The sequence below is a fragment of the Phaseolus vulgaris genome, chromosome 7 (assembly GCF_051622355.1).
Source record: "Phaseolus vulgaris cultivar YP4 chromosome 7, ASM5162235v1, whole genome shotgun sequence".
NCBI classification, from domain to species: domain Eukaryota; kingdom Viridiplantae; phylum Streptophyta; class Magnoliopsida; order Fabales; family Fabaceae; genus Phaseolus; species Phaseolus vulgaris.
In genome coordinates this window covers 56,521,487-56,537,599 of record NC_143504.1, presented here as the reverse complement: position 1 = coordinate 56,537,599, position 16,113 = coordinate 56,521,487, and the positions used below count along the sequence as shown (strand labels likewise).

Below are 16,113 nucleotides of genomic sequence, written 5' to 3'. Positions count from 1 at the left end.
GGAAAATCAAAATTTCATTTTGGAAATAGTAAAAAATATATATTTTGAAAAATAAAATATAATAATGTGTTAGAAAAACGTATTCCAAAAATTGAAATCTAGAAACATTCTGAACAAAAAAAGATCATATAAGCATTTGTTCAGGTATCCTTTTACCATTTTCTTTATGGGTATTTCTTTCTTCACTCTTACATTTTTCTTTCTACACCCCTATTTTCTATGCAAAACTTTTTAACTTTTTTTTTATAATAAATACATGAGATAGAATATTCAAAATGGAATATTTCTATTATTTTATTTTTCATCTAATGACTATATATTTATTATATTTTTATGTAAATACAGGGAAAAATTCTATGTTACTTGATAGGAACTTAATAATTTAGGATGATTCCGAAATAAAAGTTTTGTAAATAAAAGGTATTTGTAAGCAAAATGTGTTTCCAAAATAGAAAATCTGGAAGACAAAAAAATCATTATGAAACATTATTTCTGGAATACATTTTTTTTAATTTTCAAAATGGTAAATCCGGAAAAATCATTTTTAAAAAGGGTAATATTCTGAAAATTATGGAGTGCAGGAGGTCATTTGTTAGGGAAACAACCTTTCTCATGTTATATCGCTTTATTGCTTCTCATTCTTAATGCAGTTCTAACCTAATTATATATTGAAAAACATTTGTGTAAAATATAAACAATTTTATAAAAACAAGAATGTCATAGGAAGATAAAAAAATATTAAAGAGTGAGATGATGATATGCACTAAATGTCATTTAATGTTAATGTTTGATTATAGTATAAATTATACAACCTAAAGACCCTTTTTCACCTTTTATTAAACTCATCATAAACATGAATACAAAAATAAGCATAAAGCAGCAAATTCGGAATTCCTTTATAATATTAGTTTTATTCCATGATACAAGCTCAAAGTACAATACGATGGATCGAGATGCTGCGAAAGCAGGAATATAGTGTCCGGCATATGATTCACCTGTAATAAAGAAGTCATTTTTTGCATATTGAGGATGCTCTGCAAAGAAGGCCTGAAGGAAAAAGAAAATACTCCATAAGGAACGTCCATTCAAGACCTCCGTTTTTTCTTGTGTCACCCCATACTAAATATGAAAATACTATTTTATCCTTTTTTTTCACCCCTTGAATTTGAATAAATAAGCCTATGGATTATGTAATCCGGATAAATTCCAGATTACATAATCCGGAAGTCAATTTCATATTTAAAAAAGACTTCCAGATTATGTAATCCGGAAGCTAATAACACATCTGAAAAAAAGACTTCCGAATTACATAATCCGAAAGCTAATCTTATGTATAGAAAAGACTTTCGGATTATGTAATCCGGAAGTTAATCACAAAAGACTTCCAGATTACATAATCCGGAAGCTAATTTTGAATATAGAAAAAGACTTCTGGATTATGTAATCCGGAATATTGAAAAGGGTATTTTTGGAATAAGAAAAATTTATGGAGGTGGCACAAGAAGGTATAGAGGTGCAGGAAGAAGCAGCCCACATTCAATGAGAGTTGAATGGCTATGATGTGTGGAGACATGGAGAAAGGCAAATAGAAAGCTCACATTGAATTTAACCTATGATTTTTTGATTTTTTGAGAAGAGGTTTAGGATGCATGAATCTAAATCTATTGAAGAATCCTATAATACTCACATTAATTAATGTCTTATTAGGTTGTTGATAGTTTTTAATATAGAAAATATTATTTTTAGTCTTATAACCCAGTGTCTTAAATTTTATGTTATGTCTGTCAGCCAAATAACGACCGAAATGTTACTCTCTAGTAAGGGCCCTTACTCCGTCCCACACAGTGTACTACTATCGGCCCCTTAATATAACATCACTGAGGGTTGTTAGTCAACCGGTTTAGGGTTTAGGGTTTAGGGTTTAGGGTTTAGGGTTTATGGTTTAGGGTTTAGGGTTTAGGGTTTAGGGTTTAGGGTTTAGGGTTTAGGGTTTAGGGTTTAGGGTTTAGGGTTTAGGGTTTAGGGTTCAGGATTTAGGGTTCAGGATTTAGGGTTCAGGATCCTCCTTCGTATTGCGTGATTCGAAGAACAAGTAGAACATCCTGCAGAACCAACCAAATGCCAGAAACAACTGACATAAATATACTTTTCATTGAAATCTACAATTTACCACGCTCATGAAACAACCGGATAATATTGCACAATAAATTTTAGATGTACAAGGTTACGAAAACTAGTTGGAATTTACCAAACTCATGCAATTATAATTGTCCTTAAGTTGAAGACTTTATATATAATTTTGCAATTTGACCCTAAATCAAATTGTTTACAACTTAAGAACTCCAAGAAAAAATGATACATTAAATCCGATGACTAGCTCTTGTCTCCTTTGTAGGATAAAAATAAGGTTTAAATACATTTCTAATCTACACTTAGCTTTACCTTGATTTTGACTTAAGTTGTAAACAATTTGATTTAGTCCCAGTTATTAACAACATGCCAATACACTAGCTGATGTCTGGTATACTACAGGGAAAGAAACCTAAACAAAATAAATGTACAGGGATCAAAACCTAAATTCAGTGAAAACTATGGGGACCAAATCATGATCTTGAGAAATTAGTCATTACAGGGAAATTGAGGTGAATAAAAGGACTAAGTATTTAAACCACAAGATGGTTGGTTAGTCTTGATACTCATTTTTTTGTTTCTTTAAAAACAGTCGGCAATAAAAATTGTATGTCATTCCAATTCAAATATTACTGAACTAACCAACTTACTACATGTATCTAATGAAAATCATATTTGTGGTTTCATCATAATTTCTTCATAACACAAGTAAAAAAAATCAAAAAATTTACAAGTGTAAAGAATATTGAGCAAGCCGATAAAAAGATATATACCAAAGCTTGTTGTCAAATCAAACATCAATCTGAAATAATTTAAGAAAAATTAAGCAGCAAAACCATTTTGCCACTGTGATCGATCTCTTTATATATTTTTCCATGAAGAAAGTCATTCCACCAACCCTGGAACGTGAAAACTAAGAAGCATCACCACTGAAAGAATGTGCTAAAAGGACAATTCATACCATAGAATCTAGCATAAACTCATGCAAAAATAATATCATCAGAACAGGACAAAGAAACAACTAAAACTAAATCTCATTGATTAATTTACTTTTGTTAAGTTTCATACCTTCAGAAAATAGCCATTGCCATCTTTCCTTTGCAGTAAGTCATTTGCAAACCCTATCTTCTCTGCAAAGTAATGGATAAAAAGTACAATTTATGATATGAAGAACAAATGACAAAATAAATAAAACTAGAAATAGTCAATTGATTATATATAGGAAAAAAATGTTTTATTTTTCATGTGTTATACCACCTTAGCATAGCATATGATTGGAAGTGCTCGTGGACAACAAATTTTATTGTTCACTTAATGCCACAGGAACTATGTTTCTAGATTTTGAATGTCCCTTATTGGAACTATAAAATGGCAAAGACAACAATATCATAATATTTGAAAAGAAGCAAACTAGTTGATCCAAAGCATACAATGACAAACTAACAATAAGATTAAGCAAATAAAAAAAATGAAATTCTAGGGTTTAATCAAATAGAAACTCTATTAATCAATAACAAAAACAAATATTAGAAGCAAAAACTAACAGGTCCTTATAATTCTATATATGAAGGCTTACCTCCTGCAAGAACATTATAATCAGAATTTTCGTCACTGGAACTATCATCCACGAGAAAATTCTCAACAATATCTTCTTTTGCATAATCCTTAGCTTCTTTTGTCAACTGCAAGATACAGGCAAAAGCCAATTTTTCCATCAAATGATAAAACAAGAAAAAACCGTAATTTAAAAATGCCCAAGAAACAATAATATTTTATTTCAGCCCAAAAAGTTTGGAAAGTCATTAAAACAAATAGGCAAATTTGAGAAATTTGAAACATCATCCATTCATTAATATCTAATATTTAATACAATTTTCACCATGCATTTTAAAATGGTACAATGCAAAAATAAACTACTTAAAAAATTATCATTGGGGAGCAATTTGTCTGCAGAAACTTCAGTCCAAAAGAAGCTTGGTGGTGAATCTATAGTTAATAAAAAAGGGAAAACCACATTTGATGTCTAATTTTAACATTCCTAAAATCTTATGAAAGTTAAAAGAACATCTTAATTTCAAATTGATTACAAATGTCCACCACTTAGAGTCTGTGTACACAATAACAATTCTTCAAGTAAAAACATGAAAATTGTGATGCCATTATTATACCATTACATTACATTCAGATCATGTATATCACTTTAAGTATATAAGCAAGCTGACAGATGCAGGTTGTATTTAACAAAGAAATATCAGTTCAAAGCCATTTACACAGCTTTGGATACCAAGTAGAAATTAGCATAATTTTATATTAAAAAGAATATTTAAAAATTTTTAGCTTTCTTACCTCATTTTAAAATAAATAACTGCAGGGAGAGAGCACAAATTTGGAAAATAGCAGCTTAGTTACCTTGAAAGAAAGAGAGTTGGGTGAGAAAGTAAGGCCTTAGAAAAGAGGTGAATAGGAAAAGTTGGAGTGCAGAGAAACTATATTGTGAGCATGAGCATCCACTAGTTCCACTTCCTCCACTGTTTTTCTCAACTCACTTATATCCATTATCTGTAAATGACATTCATTCCAAGCAAATAAAGAATGAAACACCAACCATCCATTTTTAAAGTTACTAGTCTCTTTGGTTTTTCAAGTCAGTTTTTACTTCACTTTGTTTTAGCTATCACCTCTTGGCCAAGATGAATTAGCTGATAATGTTGAGCAATGATCTTACTAGAACCTGGAAGTGAAAATAAGCTGCTCTCAGTAAATTTCAATTCCAATCACATTTTACTAATTTCAAGTTTGAACCTCTTAAATTGCTTGCGAGAAAAAAAAAAAGTGTAGTAGCCTGACAGCATTTGCTCTGAATACTTATCATATAAGAACACCACAAGAAGAAAGTATGAAAAAGAAGCTTACATGCCAATATATCCAAACGGCAACTTTATGAGGCATCAACCAAAAGAAAATTGCATGATCTAACTCTGGGGATGATCTCAGTTTTTTGGCTTTCAGAGTGGCAGTAAAATAGTTTCCATGCTTAGGATGATGAACTGAAATTGATATTGTAAGATTCTCGCCAGGATCACTTGCTTTGATATTCCAACTTCCATGCATGATTATTAATAAACTTATTGTGATTATCTTAAAAATTAAACATGTATTTGAGGTAAACCATGCTATCTATAAAACATTGTAGTAGACATAGGAAAAGTTCATTTATTAGTCCAGCAGAGTCTTCATTACCATCATTTCGATCCAGTTTCATTTTCCCTATCATAGTGAACAGTGGTATATTTACTGTCTATATTCTGAGAATGACAGTATTATATTTGCAACCTGTAGAAAGAGACAAAAAACAGATAGAAGAGATGCCGAAACCGTGTTCTCTGTTCTTATAGACTAATCCAATAAATATAGGAGATAATTTTCCTATTTACATGATATTCCTATAATTACATAGACCCTAATTAAATAAGGAAAACAGATCATAACATATAAAAAAATAATAAATAATAAGAAATCTTCTATTCTAAGATGCTCAAAAAAATATTTTAAGCTATAAAAATGATATCAAATATTTGATATATTTTAACACGTCGAAATTTAAATATATCAGAAGACACTTCTCCACAGAATAGTCATACACTTCAATTTTATACATTAAACAAATAGGTGTACACAATTACAATGGCAATCAAACAATAGATTTAAAAGAGAATGTTATCTTGAACTCATCTCGTGCAAGCCGACAGTTGTTGCGACGATTGAGATCGTTGCGAGGAGGCGTCCTTCAAGTTGGCCATAATGGAGTTGAAAGCAGCAGGAATTGAACTGAAATCAAAATCAAGGAGCTTGACCATCAGACATATCATCCTTCTTTGGCAGGTTTCGTTCGGAAGTGACACTGGCAGAGATCATTTTGGATGATGCATCAGTTGTTTTTTTACTCAACATGATAACATATGAGATGTGTCATGATTTTGGGAATGACTATGGAGTTAATGTCATGATCTCCTTAAACCCCTAATAGACATCCCGATGATGTGAAGACAGAGATCAGCACATACTGCTTAACACATTAGGGAGTAACCAAGATGTTCTCAACCTCTTCACTACGATCAAAAGTAGCGTGGTGCCTAGCTTATGGAAGGATGATCATGTCAGAAATGAAATTGAGAAACATTATATTCATAAATCTTTACCCACTTGGATATCACTTGCCTATAACACCTATTTCAACAACCCTTGGACAATCATTGCCTTTTTTGCTGCATTTCTTGGTCTTGCCCTCACTTTTATCCAAACTTGGTGCGTCATTCACTCACCAAAGTAGCTACCCACTACACTCTAAAAACACTACACTTTATATTTTCTACATCTTACCTAACATTGTACTCGATAAAATTTTCAAAACTACCATTCGCTAGATTTGGAAATATGGAGTGAGAGAGTGCAAACCAAGTTAAGTAAGATAAGGGAAAATTTTACAAACTTTATAAAGTGTAGTGGGTTTGAGAATGTGGTGTGTAGCTACATTGGTGGATAAGGGCACACCAGGTTTAGATATAAGTGATGGCAAGGCCAAGAAATGCAGTGAGAAAGACAATGATTGTCCAAAGGTTGCTAAAATAGGTGTTATAGGCAAGTGATATCCAAGTGAGTAAAGATTTAAGAATATAATGTTTCTCACAGTTTCATTATTGACATGATCATACTTCCACAAACTAGGCACCACATTATGTTTTATGATAGTAAAGAAGTTGAGAACATCTTGGTGTGTGTTAAGCAAAAATCGTGTTAATTTCAGTGTCTTCACATCATCACGAGTGTCTATAAGGGAGTTTAAGAAGGAGATATAATCATACATTTCATAGTCATTCTTAAAATCAAGACAATCTCATATGTTATCATATTGAGTAAAAAAAAGTAAAGTAAAAAAGTAACGGAAGTATCATTCAAAATGATCTCGGACAATGTCAATTCCGAACGAAACCAGTCAAGGAAGAAATATATGACTGATGGCAAAACTGTCTAGATTGATTCAGTTTAATCCTACTACTTTCAACTCCATAGTGCTTGTTTCACTTGTTTTTTTATAGCAAAAGATTTTAACTTTGCTAAATGTTTTATTGACTTTCAGGTTTGATGGCGGCTATCAATCCGAGAGCACGGTCTTATTTTACCAAACTTCTGATGAAGTTGTGAACGAGGATCGTGTTGAAGGTCCTTCAAAGAAAAACAAGAATAGAGATCGAAGTTGCAAGAGATCTCATTCTTCTTCTCGGCATCACCGTATTCATCACAACCTCTTCCTGAGTCAATCTTTGCTACTACTACCAAATCATTGAGATATCATTGAAAAGTATGATGATGCATTTTTGACTGATACTTTTATTGAGCTTTCAAGTCGGACTCTTCTAATTGGAATAGACGCTTTGAATACCAAGCGAGAAACTGAAAAAGAGAATCTTGAAAACAAGATTAATGAGTTGAATGTCGAGAGGTTAAATAATGACGAAGAAAAAGCACAACTTTGCAAGGAAAATCAACTATTGAAAGAAAAAATGTTGGAGTTGTCTACTACAAAAGAAACTGATAAAAGCACCATCCAACGTATGGAGAAAGAAATAGATCGATTAAAGGTGAACGTGTTTGAAGCCGAAAGTTTTATCATAGAACAACATCAACTAGGTTTTGACAAAGCTCTCCAGCAAGCCAAATATTTTTATAAGATCCCTATTGATGAAGGCAACTTTGATGTTGAAAAGATGTTTATAATGGTGAACTGATCCCAGCCACTCAGATTCCAGAAGAGGAAGCCGAAGATGTTAACGTCGTGAGCTGAATGAATATGAGCTCATTTTTTTGTTATAGCTCTCGGTTAGTTTTGAACACCATTATGGCTCTACTAATGTATTAACTTCTGCAGTTAAATATAAACTTTTGGGCTTCATTATTTATTCTTGTTTTTTACCACTAACACTTTATACAACTTGAATTATTCAGCTAAATCAATTAAAAACTGCTTTCGTTCAAACCTCTCGATTCTCATAACTTCTCGAATAATAATGCTTAAAAAGATGTGCTTCATAATGCTTAATAATGTTTTAGGTAAATTCGATAAAAAAAACATTAAAACTCGACTTCATACTTGTTTGATTAAACGTTTAGTTAACATAATTGTTAAAATAATGTTTTATTGGAGGATCTGTTGTTTTGGATTTAAATCACTGGCGCTTGCTTTATTTCGCAACCTTGCGAACAAAACTTTCAACTTAGATTGACAACAATGTTTCATAATTTTAGTTAAACTTCATTGTTATAATTAAAACATAAATGCTCACATTGGCAACCTTTCAGTTGTATCGAAGTGTAAGCACGCAAATATACAGTGAGAAAGTGATTGTACATATGCACATAGATATAACTCCAAATCGACAGTCTCTACCATGTTTCCTCATTTCATGCAATAGTGTAGCAACACATCCAGCACCTAAAAAAAATTTCAAAACCATACTTGAAAGACATAAAGAATGTCATGTATTATTGGTATTTAGCAAGTGCACATCACAATAGTCATGTTCCAAGTTGAATATAACAGAGGAATGTTGTAGGTGACATCAGTTGTCCCGTAACGGGAAGTCAAATGGATCATGTCACAATAGAATCGTGAATCATGATACTTAAATTGCTACATTCTTAAATAAAGAGTTTCACCTTAATTATAAGCTTGTAGTCATACACAGTCTTGGATACCAGTTTTTATTATGAACCTATATCATATCCAATACTCACTTGTAGGCTTGGTAATTTTTATGATTTAGTTACTTTATTCATTATGCTTTTATATTTCTATAGTATACCCTCTAGCAGTATCAGTATCCTAATTTTGGAGTCAGATTATAATGCTTTTATCTGGTTTCTGTCAACTCCACTGATAAGCTCATTATTTGAAGGTATATGTGGGACTCCAGTACATAAACCAATGCTATTAAATCAGAAATTGAACCAGTGAAGGAACTAACTGAATAACAACCTAATCATGGTTAAACTATGGTCGAACCAAAGCGTTATTATGTTTTGTATAATAAATTAAAGTTTCAAAGCATGTTGAATCAGTTATTTATTTTTTAACAAAAGGAAAATTGTAACTGTAATTTTGTTTGGAAGGAATAGCTAATTCATTCTCCATATAAATAAATCATATAAACTCAAAAAGAATGAACCCTAAAATAACCTAACAATCAGACATCATTTTATTTATGCAATCTCTCAAATGATAATTCATAATTCTGCACTCATCTCAAATGATAACCTCAAATTTACAGTTATATTTCCAGCTTTTGAAGAATGCAAAACATACCATAATCATAATCATATCACCAACATTACATTATTCAAATTATAAACTTACAATGTTCAAATCAATGTACAAAATTCAAAATATTAGCATACAATATTCATATCATAAAATATATTAATAATTAAAATATCTTAATAAATGAATCTTTTAGTACACAAAATTATTACCGTTTAAATATCTATTTCATCTATTATAATTAAGGTTTTTATTTTTCAGTTTTAGTATGAGTGTGTGACTTTAAAGTATTCTGATAGAGAATCTTTTTTTTTATAAATTATTTTTTACCAAAAGTTCTAAATTATTTTCTAATTAATGTTACTCTTTGGTAATTATTTTCTAATTAATGTTACTCTTTGGTAATTATTTTCTAATTAATGTTACTCTTCGGTAATTATATCTTTTAATTTGTTAGTTCATTCTTACTCAACAAGATAAGCACAAGTGTGGCTAAGCCCCTGCAATGGAACATGCAATCTAAGTAGGTAAAAACATTCAAATCCAAAATAAAATCTTTTCACTCTCCAACTTTATTGCAACTAATAACTCTTAAAAGTAATGAATATGAAAAAAAAGAAAGGAATGAACTTAGTGGCACCTTCAAATACTCCTTGTTTAGACCCAACCAGTTCGACATTAGGAATTATTAGATTCTTCTGTCTTGCCTTCCTAAGAAGTTGAGAAAGTACATAAAAAGGAAGGAAAGAAAACAATACAAATTTTATGAGTCACTTATTTTAAGTGATTCTCAACAATGTTAATTAAAAAGTAACTTTGATGCTTACCTTGATGGTTTGGCCTCTGGAAAGTAGAAATAGAATGATGGACATCCTCTTTCTGCACTATATGAACAAGTAATTACTAAGCTAATAAGTTGTAAAGAACGGTAACATCCAAGAACAAAGACGAGATCCATAAACCTTTTCCTACAAAATCATCTTATTTCTTCATATAAAGACTTCTAATACGACAATGTTATATATTTTTCTATGACCAGTAGAGATTCATCACAGAAATGCCTTTAAGTTCAGTTAAATGAAAGCATATTTACCAGTGAGCATCCAAAAAGTTTAAGCAACCTCAGTGAGAAGCAGCTATCTACAATCAAACCGAACTCATTGTCTGTCAACTTTCTGCACCAAGAGTTTGCAAATTTTTTGAATGACTAGCAAGTGATAAGGCTGTATGGTGCCCAACCTGAATTAAACCAAATGAGTCATACAGTCAAAAAATAAAACATTATAAATAAGATTTTGTTCGTCAACACAGCCAAAATGCTAATTGAAAACCAAATAGAATAAACATTAACAACGACCTTAATTCATTAAGTAAATATTAAAGAGTCAGTTCGTTGTCTTCCTCCAATTGGGAGAGATTGTTTCATATTATGCCATAAACCAGAAATATAATAGGCACGACCATTTCACGTCAAGGAACTTTCATATTTTGTTTAAATAATATCATATAAAGTGTTAGTTATATGAAGACAATAATTTGAAGTATCCATTGCATGTTGAAGTGTCTGCTTGAGTAAAATTGTGACCAATCAAAGAATAGATGCAGTTGCATTCTGAACACATAACTGCCTAATTTTTTTAGGTTAAACTGATAATAATAATAATAATGTAATTAATCATTTTACGGGCACATAGGAAGCACTGATTCGGGGGCGGTTATTAAAGTGTGTACTAAGATATGAGCCAATCGAGGGAAAGTCAACAAGGAAATATAGCAACGCACCTTCTTAACATTATTAAGTGCAAGCTCTTTTAAGGACTCTCCAGCAATAAAATGCAGCAATTGCTTCCTCACTAGTGGAAATTTATTCACCGACAAGAATTAATAAGAGATCTCTTTATCAACATCCCAGTAACACCAATTGTATCATATGCAAAAATGGTGATAATAACAGATCCATAGAAGAATTTTTTCAAATCTCTTGGTGATAAGGAGCGTGTCGATCAGACCCATAATAGAAAATACTCCTGACATTTCAAATGCTACAAAATCATTATCAATTCATGTGATCAAAAGTGTTTAAAAACACCTCTGAAATCTAACTCAAGTCGAGAAAGTATCAGAGCAATATCCAAAACAAATTTGAAATTATAATTATTAATTAACCACTCCTACATAGAATTCATATTACCACAGGAACAAAGATAATCATCTTATTTAAAAGCTGTAACCTCCTACAAAAGAATCTATCTTGCAAAGATAAGACAGATTATAGCAAACTTATAATGAGACAGAAAATATCAGAAACTAGCAAAAGTAATGTGCAAATGTATAAAGAGAAAGAGAAAATAGTAGAAAACAAAAAAGCACCTGAATGGATTATGGCAGAGCTTCAATGTATGGAGTACTCGACAGCTATTTGTAAGATATCCCATGGATAAATCCGTCAAGTTGTCCAAATACACAAGTTCGAGTGCACCCAACCCAGGACAGTGCTCAGCAATGACTTTTATTGATGCATTGGTTAATTTGCTGCACATTAAGAAACATAAATAACAAGAGAGTGAAAAATAATATTTGGTAACGAACAAGGAGATCAGAATTTGAGATTTCCTAGCAAACATAATTCCAAGTTAGAAAGAACTAACAAATTTAAAATAATGGTTGTCATTCTCAAAGAGGGACTAACAGTTAACCAAAAGTCAGAAATAATGATTAATTAATGTCATGGTTATCAAACTCGCGAGTCAACTCGTTGACTCGTCCGAGTTTACGTGTCCAGATACCCTTACCGAGTTAACTCGGTAGTAAACTCGGTTTTAGAGTAAACTTGGCAGACTCGGAATGAACTCGGTGAACTCGTTCAAACTCGCGAGTCTGCTCCGAGTTGACGAGTTCAACTGGGTTTTTGTTTTAACCCAGAACTGTGCATTTAGGGTTCGAGTTTCGTTTTGTTCGAGTTTCGTTTTGATGGTGTTGCGTCTTCTCTGGAGTGCGGAGGTCAAACGTCTTCTCTGAACAAGTGCGGCGGTGGTGGCAATCAAGCGGAGCAGGTCCCACGGTGGTGGTGATTCTGCAGAAGAGGTCGCGCGATTGTGGTGGTTCGTCCGGTCGTGCGGTAGTGGTGGTTCGTCCGATCGTGCGGTTGCGGTGGTTGTGGTGGTTGCAGTGGCAGGTCGACAGTGGTGTTGTTCATCATATAAGATTATTGAGATGGATGGTGTTGGAATTAGGGTTTCTGTAGTGTGATTTAGGAAATTAGGGCTTTTTTTTATTGGACTGCATATTGGGTTTTTCTATTGGGCCGCACTAAACTGGGTTCTTTTATTTAATTGAGGTGCAGATATTTTTTGTTTGCAGTGCTTTCTTTTTTAATTGGAAAAACTTGGAGTAAATATTTTTAAATTTTTTTTTCATTTTACGAGTGGAGTCTACTATACTCGCGAGTTTGATAACCAAGGTTCAATGCGTTTACCTCCTCGACCATCTCCTTTTTCTCTTCCTATTCAACCTTTTTCTGGTATGTCCTGCAATTCTACGCAATAATTTTTTAATTTTGTTATTATTAATTTTTATTATAGATTTTATGTGCAGGATTTTGTAAGTAATTATGAAGGAAAAAATATCAAAGTACCCTAATAGAAAGTGAAATGATTGATGCATGAAAAATTGTATCTTGAGTGTTTGAATTAACTTATTTTCGAATGGTTGGTTTCCATTCAAGGTTTTACTATCACTTTTTCCTAGTAGTAACTATATTGCGTGATAGTAAATTACTATCACTTTTTTCTAGTAGGAAATCTTTTTTGTATTACTATAATTTTCGGCCTGACAAACGATGATTGTCCTTGATTAGTAAACTTAGATTTTGTTTTCTTAAACCCTTTACTTTTTCGTATAAAGACTTAAAGAGGTTTTTTTAAAGATTTTGATAGAAGAATGAAAGAAATACTTTTTTGATGGAGATATCCAAAATTCCCTTTGTATTGAATTGACCAACCTTTGAAATTTAATTCGTGGTCATACCATTCAATAGATGCTGCTGATCGGCTTATAATCGAAGTTTTCGATCACTTCACACACCAGATTCCCACTCGCGCTTTGTTATGACTGTACACGTCAAAAAAATCTCAAAGATTTTATTGGTATGTGCTTGTTTCACTTGTTTTTTTATAGCAGATATTTTAACTTTGCTAAATGTTTTATTAACTTTCAGGTTTGAAGGCGGCTATCAATCCGAGAGCACGGTCTTACTTTACCAAGTTTCTGAATAAAATAAGTGATGTCACTCCTCGGCATGAAGTTGTCGATCCTGCACTTGAAGTAGAAGTTGAACCCATTTCTCGTGATGAAGCGAGTGGAGCTGTGAATGAGGATCGTGCTACAATTCCTTCAAAGAAAAGTCCTTCAAAGAAAAACAAGAAAAGAAATCGAAGTTGCAAGAGATCTCATTCTTCTTCTCAGCAAAGGAGAATCATCACAACTTTTTCTGAATCCATATTTACTCCAAATTTACTACCAAATTTTCAAAATTTGTTCAAACTTCTGTCAATGAATCATCATATAATATGTTGCAAGCGATTGATGCAGCATCAGTTGCCTTAAAGCACTTCAACTTTTACACTTCAACTTTTACACTTCATCCCAAAAAAAAATTAAAGCACTTCAACTTTTACACTTCATCCCAAAAAAAAATTATTTTCTTACAATAGTAGAAGAAGTTTCTTTTACTATTTCGATATCTAGTTGCGCTAAGAATGCAAAGGAGAGATGTGTGAACACGGTTATTCGTATAAAAAATCTCATAATTGCTGTTTGGGAAGTGTTGCTATACTAACGTAAATTTTCCATAAACACTTACTACAAGAAAAAATAAATAAAAAATAACCATTTTTAAAAATTAAAATTAATTTTCAAATAAATTAAAAAAAATCTTAAAGAAACTAATGGGAGAAAGTTTTAAAAATAATAACTTCTGACTTATTCAATTCACTAATCAATACACAATATAATTTGACAAATCTCAAATATAAACTTAACTCTCAATAATTAATGATAATCACACATTTGACTATAATATTCCTTCAACCAAAATGATTTGTTGTTCTTAAGATGTACAAATATTAAAAGATGTAATTGCAAAACAAATAAAGAATGACAAAATAACTAATAAATCAGTATACTCAACTGCTCAAATAATGAGATGCAACTCAAATTCTAATTTTCACAAAAATTGGAAAGACTGAAGAGAATGGCCAGTGGATTACAGCATAAATCAATTTAGTTTGTATGAAGGAAGAGACTCAAGAGAATACTGAATGAAATTATGAATTTATGCTGATTAGTAATTGATGGAAATGATTGTTGAAAAAAAATAATAACTTATATTTGTTTTTATGAAGTTTTCTTTTACATTATATTAACATGTATCTTTAAGATAACCGTTGTAAAAGAAGACAGTACGGTTTAGAAAAATTGATGTTCACATTTTCTTAAACTCTTCTTCTAACCGCAGTTTGGAAGCAGCATGAGACCCAACGATATGATTTGGGGAGCGTATCGCATTACATTGATATAAGATGACTTGTTATTCGTTGTATCTTAGGCTTCAATCCTACTCCTGATCTTAGTAAGGCATTTTTGAGCTGCTCCAACCTCGTTTCTTCCAACCTCGCTTTTTAGTGTTATTAGTTAGAGATTCGTCAAGTGTTCTTAACCGTTAGGGTCTGATGTTACCTTTAATTTATTGTGTTGGTTGAAAATCTTGAATATAAAAAGATACATTTTGGAAAAGCAAATTTGAAATAAATTTTTATATTTTGAAAATAAAATTCTAAAATAGAATTGCAAAATCAAAATTTTATTTTTGAAAAACAATTTTAGAATTAAAAATATATATTTTGGAAAATAAAATCTGATAATGTATTAGGAAAACATTCCAAAATTCCGAAAAGTGTTCCATAAATTTAAATCTAGAAACTGGGGAAAAAAAATCATATAAACATTGGGTGCATGTCACCATTTATAGGGTGTTGGTAGTAATTGTCTTGTTTGTCTTGGAAATCAATGAGGTTTCCTTTTACTATTTTCTTTATGGGTATTTTTTTCTTCACTCCTACATTTTTCTTCTTGCAGCCTTACATTTTACGCAATACCTGAATTATCCTTGATAATTTTTTTTGGATGATTTTGGAATAAAGGTTTTGTAAACAAAAGGTATTTCTGGAATATGAATTTCGTAAGCAAGATGTGTTTACAAAATAAGAAATCTGTAAGACAAAAATCATTCCGAAATATTCTTTCAGGAACACATTTTTTTAATTTCCAAAATGATAAATCTGAAAGAAGTAATTTTTTAACTTCCAAATTGATATTTTCTGAAAATTATGGGGTGCAGGAGGTCATTTGATAGGGTAGCAGGGAGAAACAACCTTATTCTTCATGTGATATCTCTTTATTGCTTCTCATTCTTAATGCACTTCCAACTTAATTATATATTGAAAAACATTTATGTGTAAAATATAAACAATTTTATAAGAATAAGAATGTCAATTCATAAGAAGATAAAAAAATATTAAGGAGTGAGATGACGTTATGCACTAAATATCATTTAATGTTAATGTTTGATTATAGTATAAATTATACAACCTAAAGACCATTTTCACCTT

General features: G+C 31.4%; 1 protein-coding gene across 50 annotated transcripts; it reads right to left on the bottom strand.

Moving 5' to 3' along the window:
- Positions 1-770: 770 nt before the first annotated feature.
- Positions 771-12,790, bottom strand: LOC137830510 (uncharacterized). Of its 50 annotated transcripts, none has more exons than XR_016522949.1 (11): positions 11,816-12,717; positions 11,228-11,472; positions 10,539-10,684; positions 10,273-10,324; positions 10,086-10,156; positions 5,371-8,620; positions 5,044-5,177; positions 4,477-4,861; positions 3,707-3,812; positions 3,199-3,260; positions 804-1,047 (listed from the first exon to the last, which is right to left on the bottom strand). XR_016522949.1 is itself a non-coding variant. In XM_090304352.1 (8 exons), exons 5-8 carry the CDS (start codon positions 10,122-10,124, stop codon positions 781-783), a joined length of 474 nt encoding a protein of 157 aa, XP_090160478.1. In that variant the 5' UTR covers positions 10,125-10,156; positions 10,273-10,329; positions 10,539-10,684; positions 11,228-11,298; positions 11,816-12,790; the 3' UTR covers positions 771-780. The 50 variants fall into 50 exon arrangements, 8 of the variants coding, with proteins under 8 accessions (XP_090160478.1, XP_090160473.1, XP_090160477.1 ...); XR_016522966.1 differs by having other exon boundaries at positions 4,477-4,539; XR_016522952.1 differs by having other exon boundaries at positions 4,540-4,861; positions 11,816-12,716.
- Between the last annotated feature and the right edge of the window lie 3,323 nt (positions 12,791-16,113).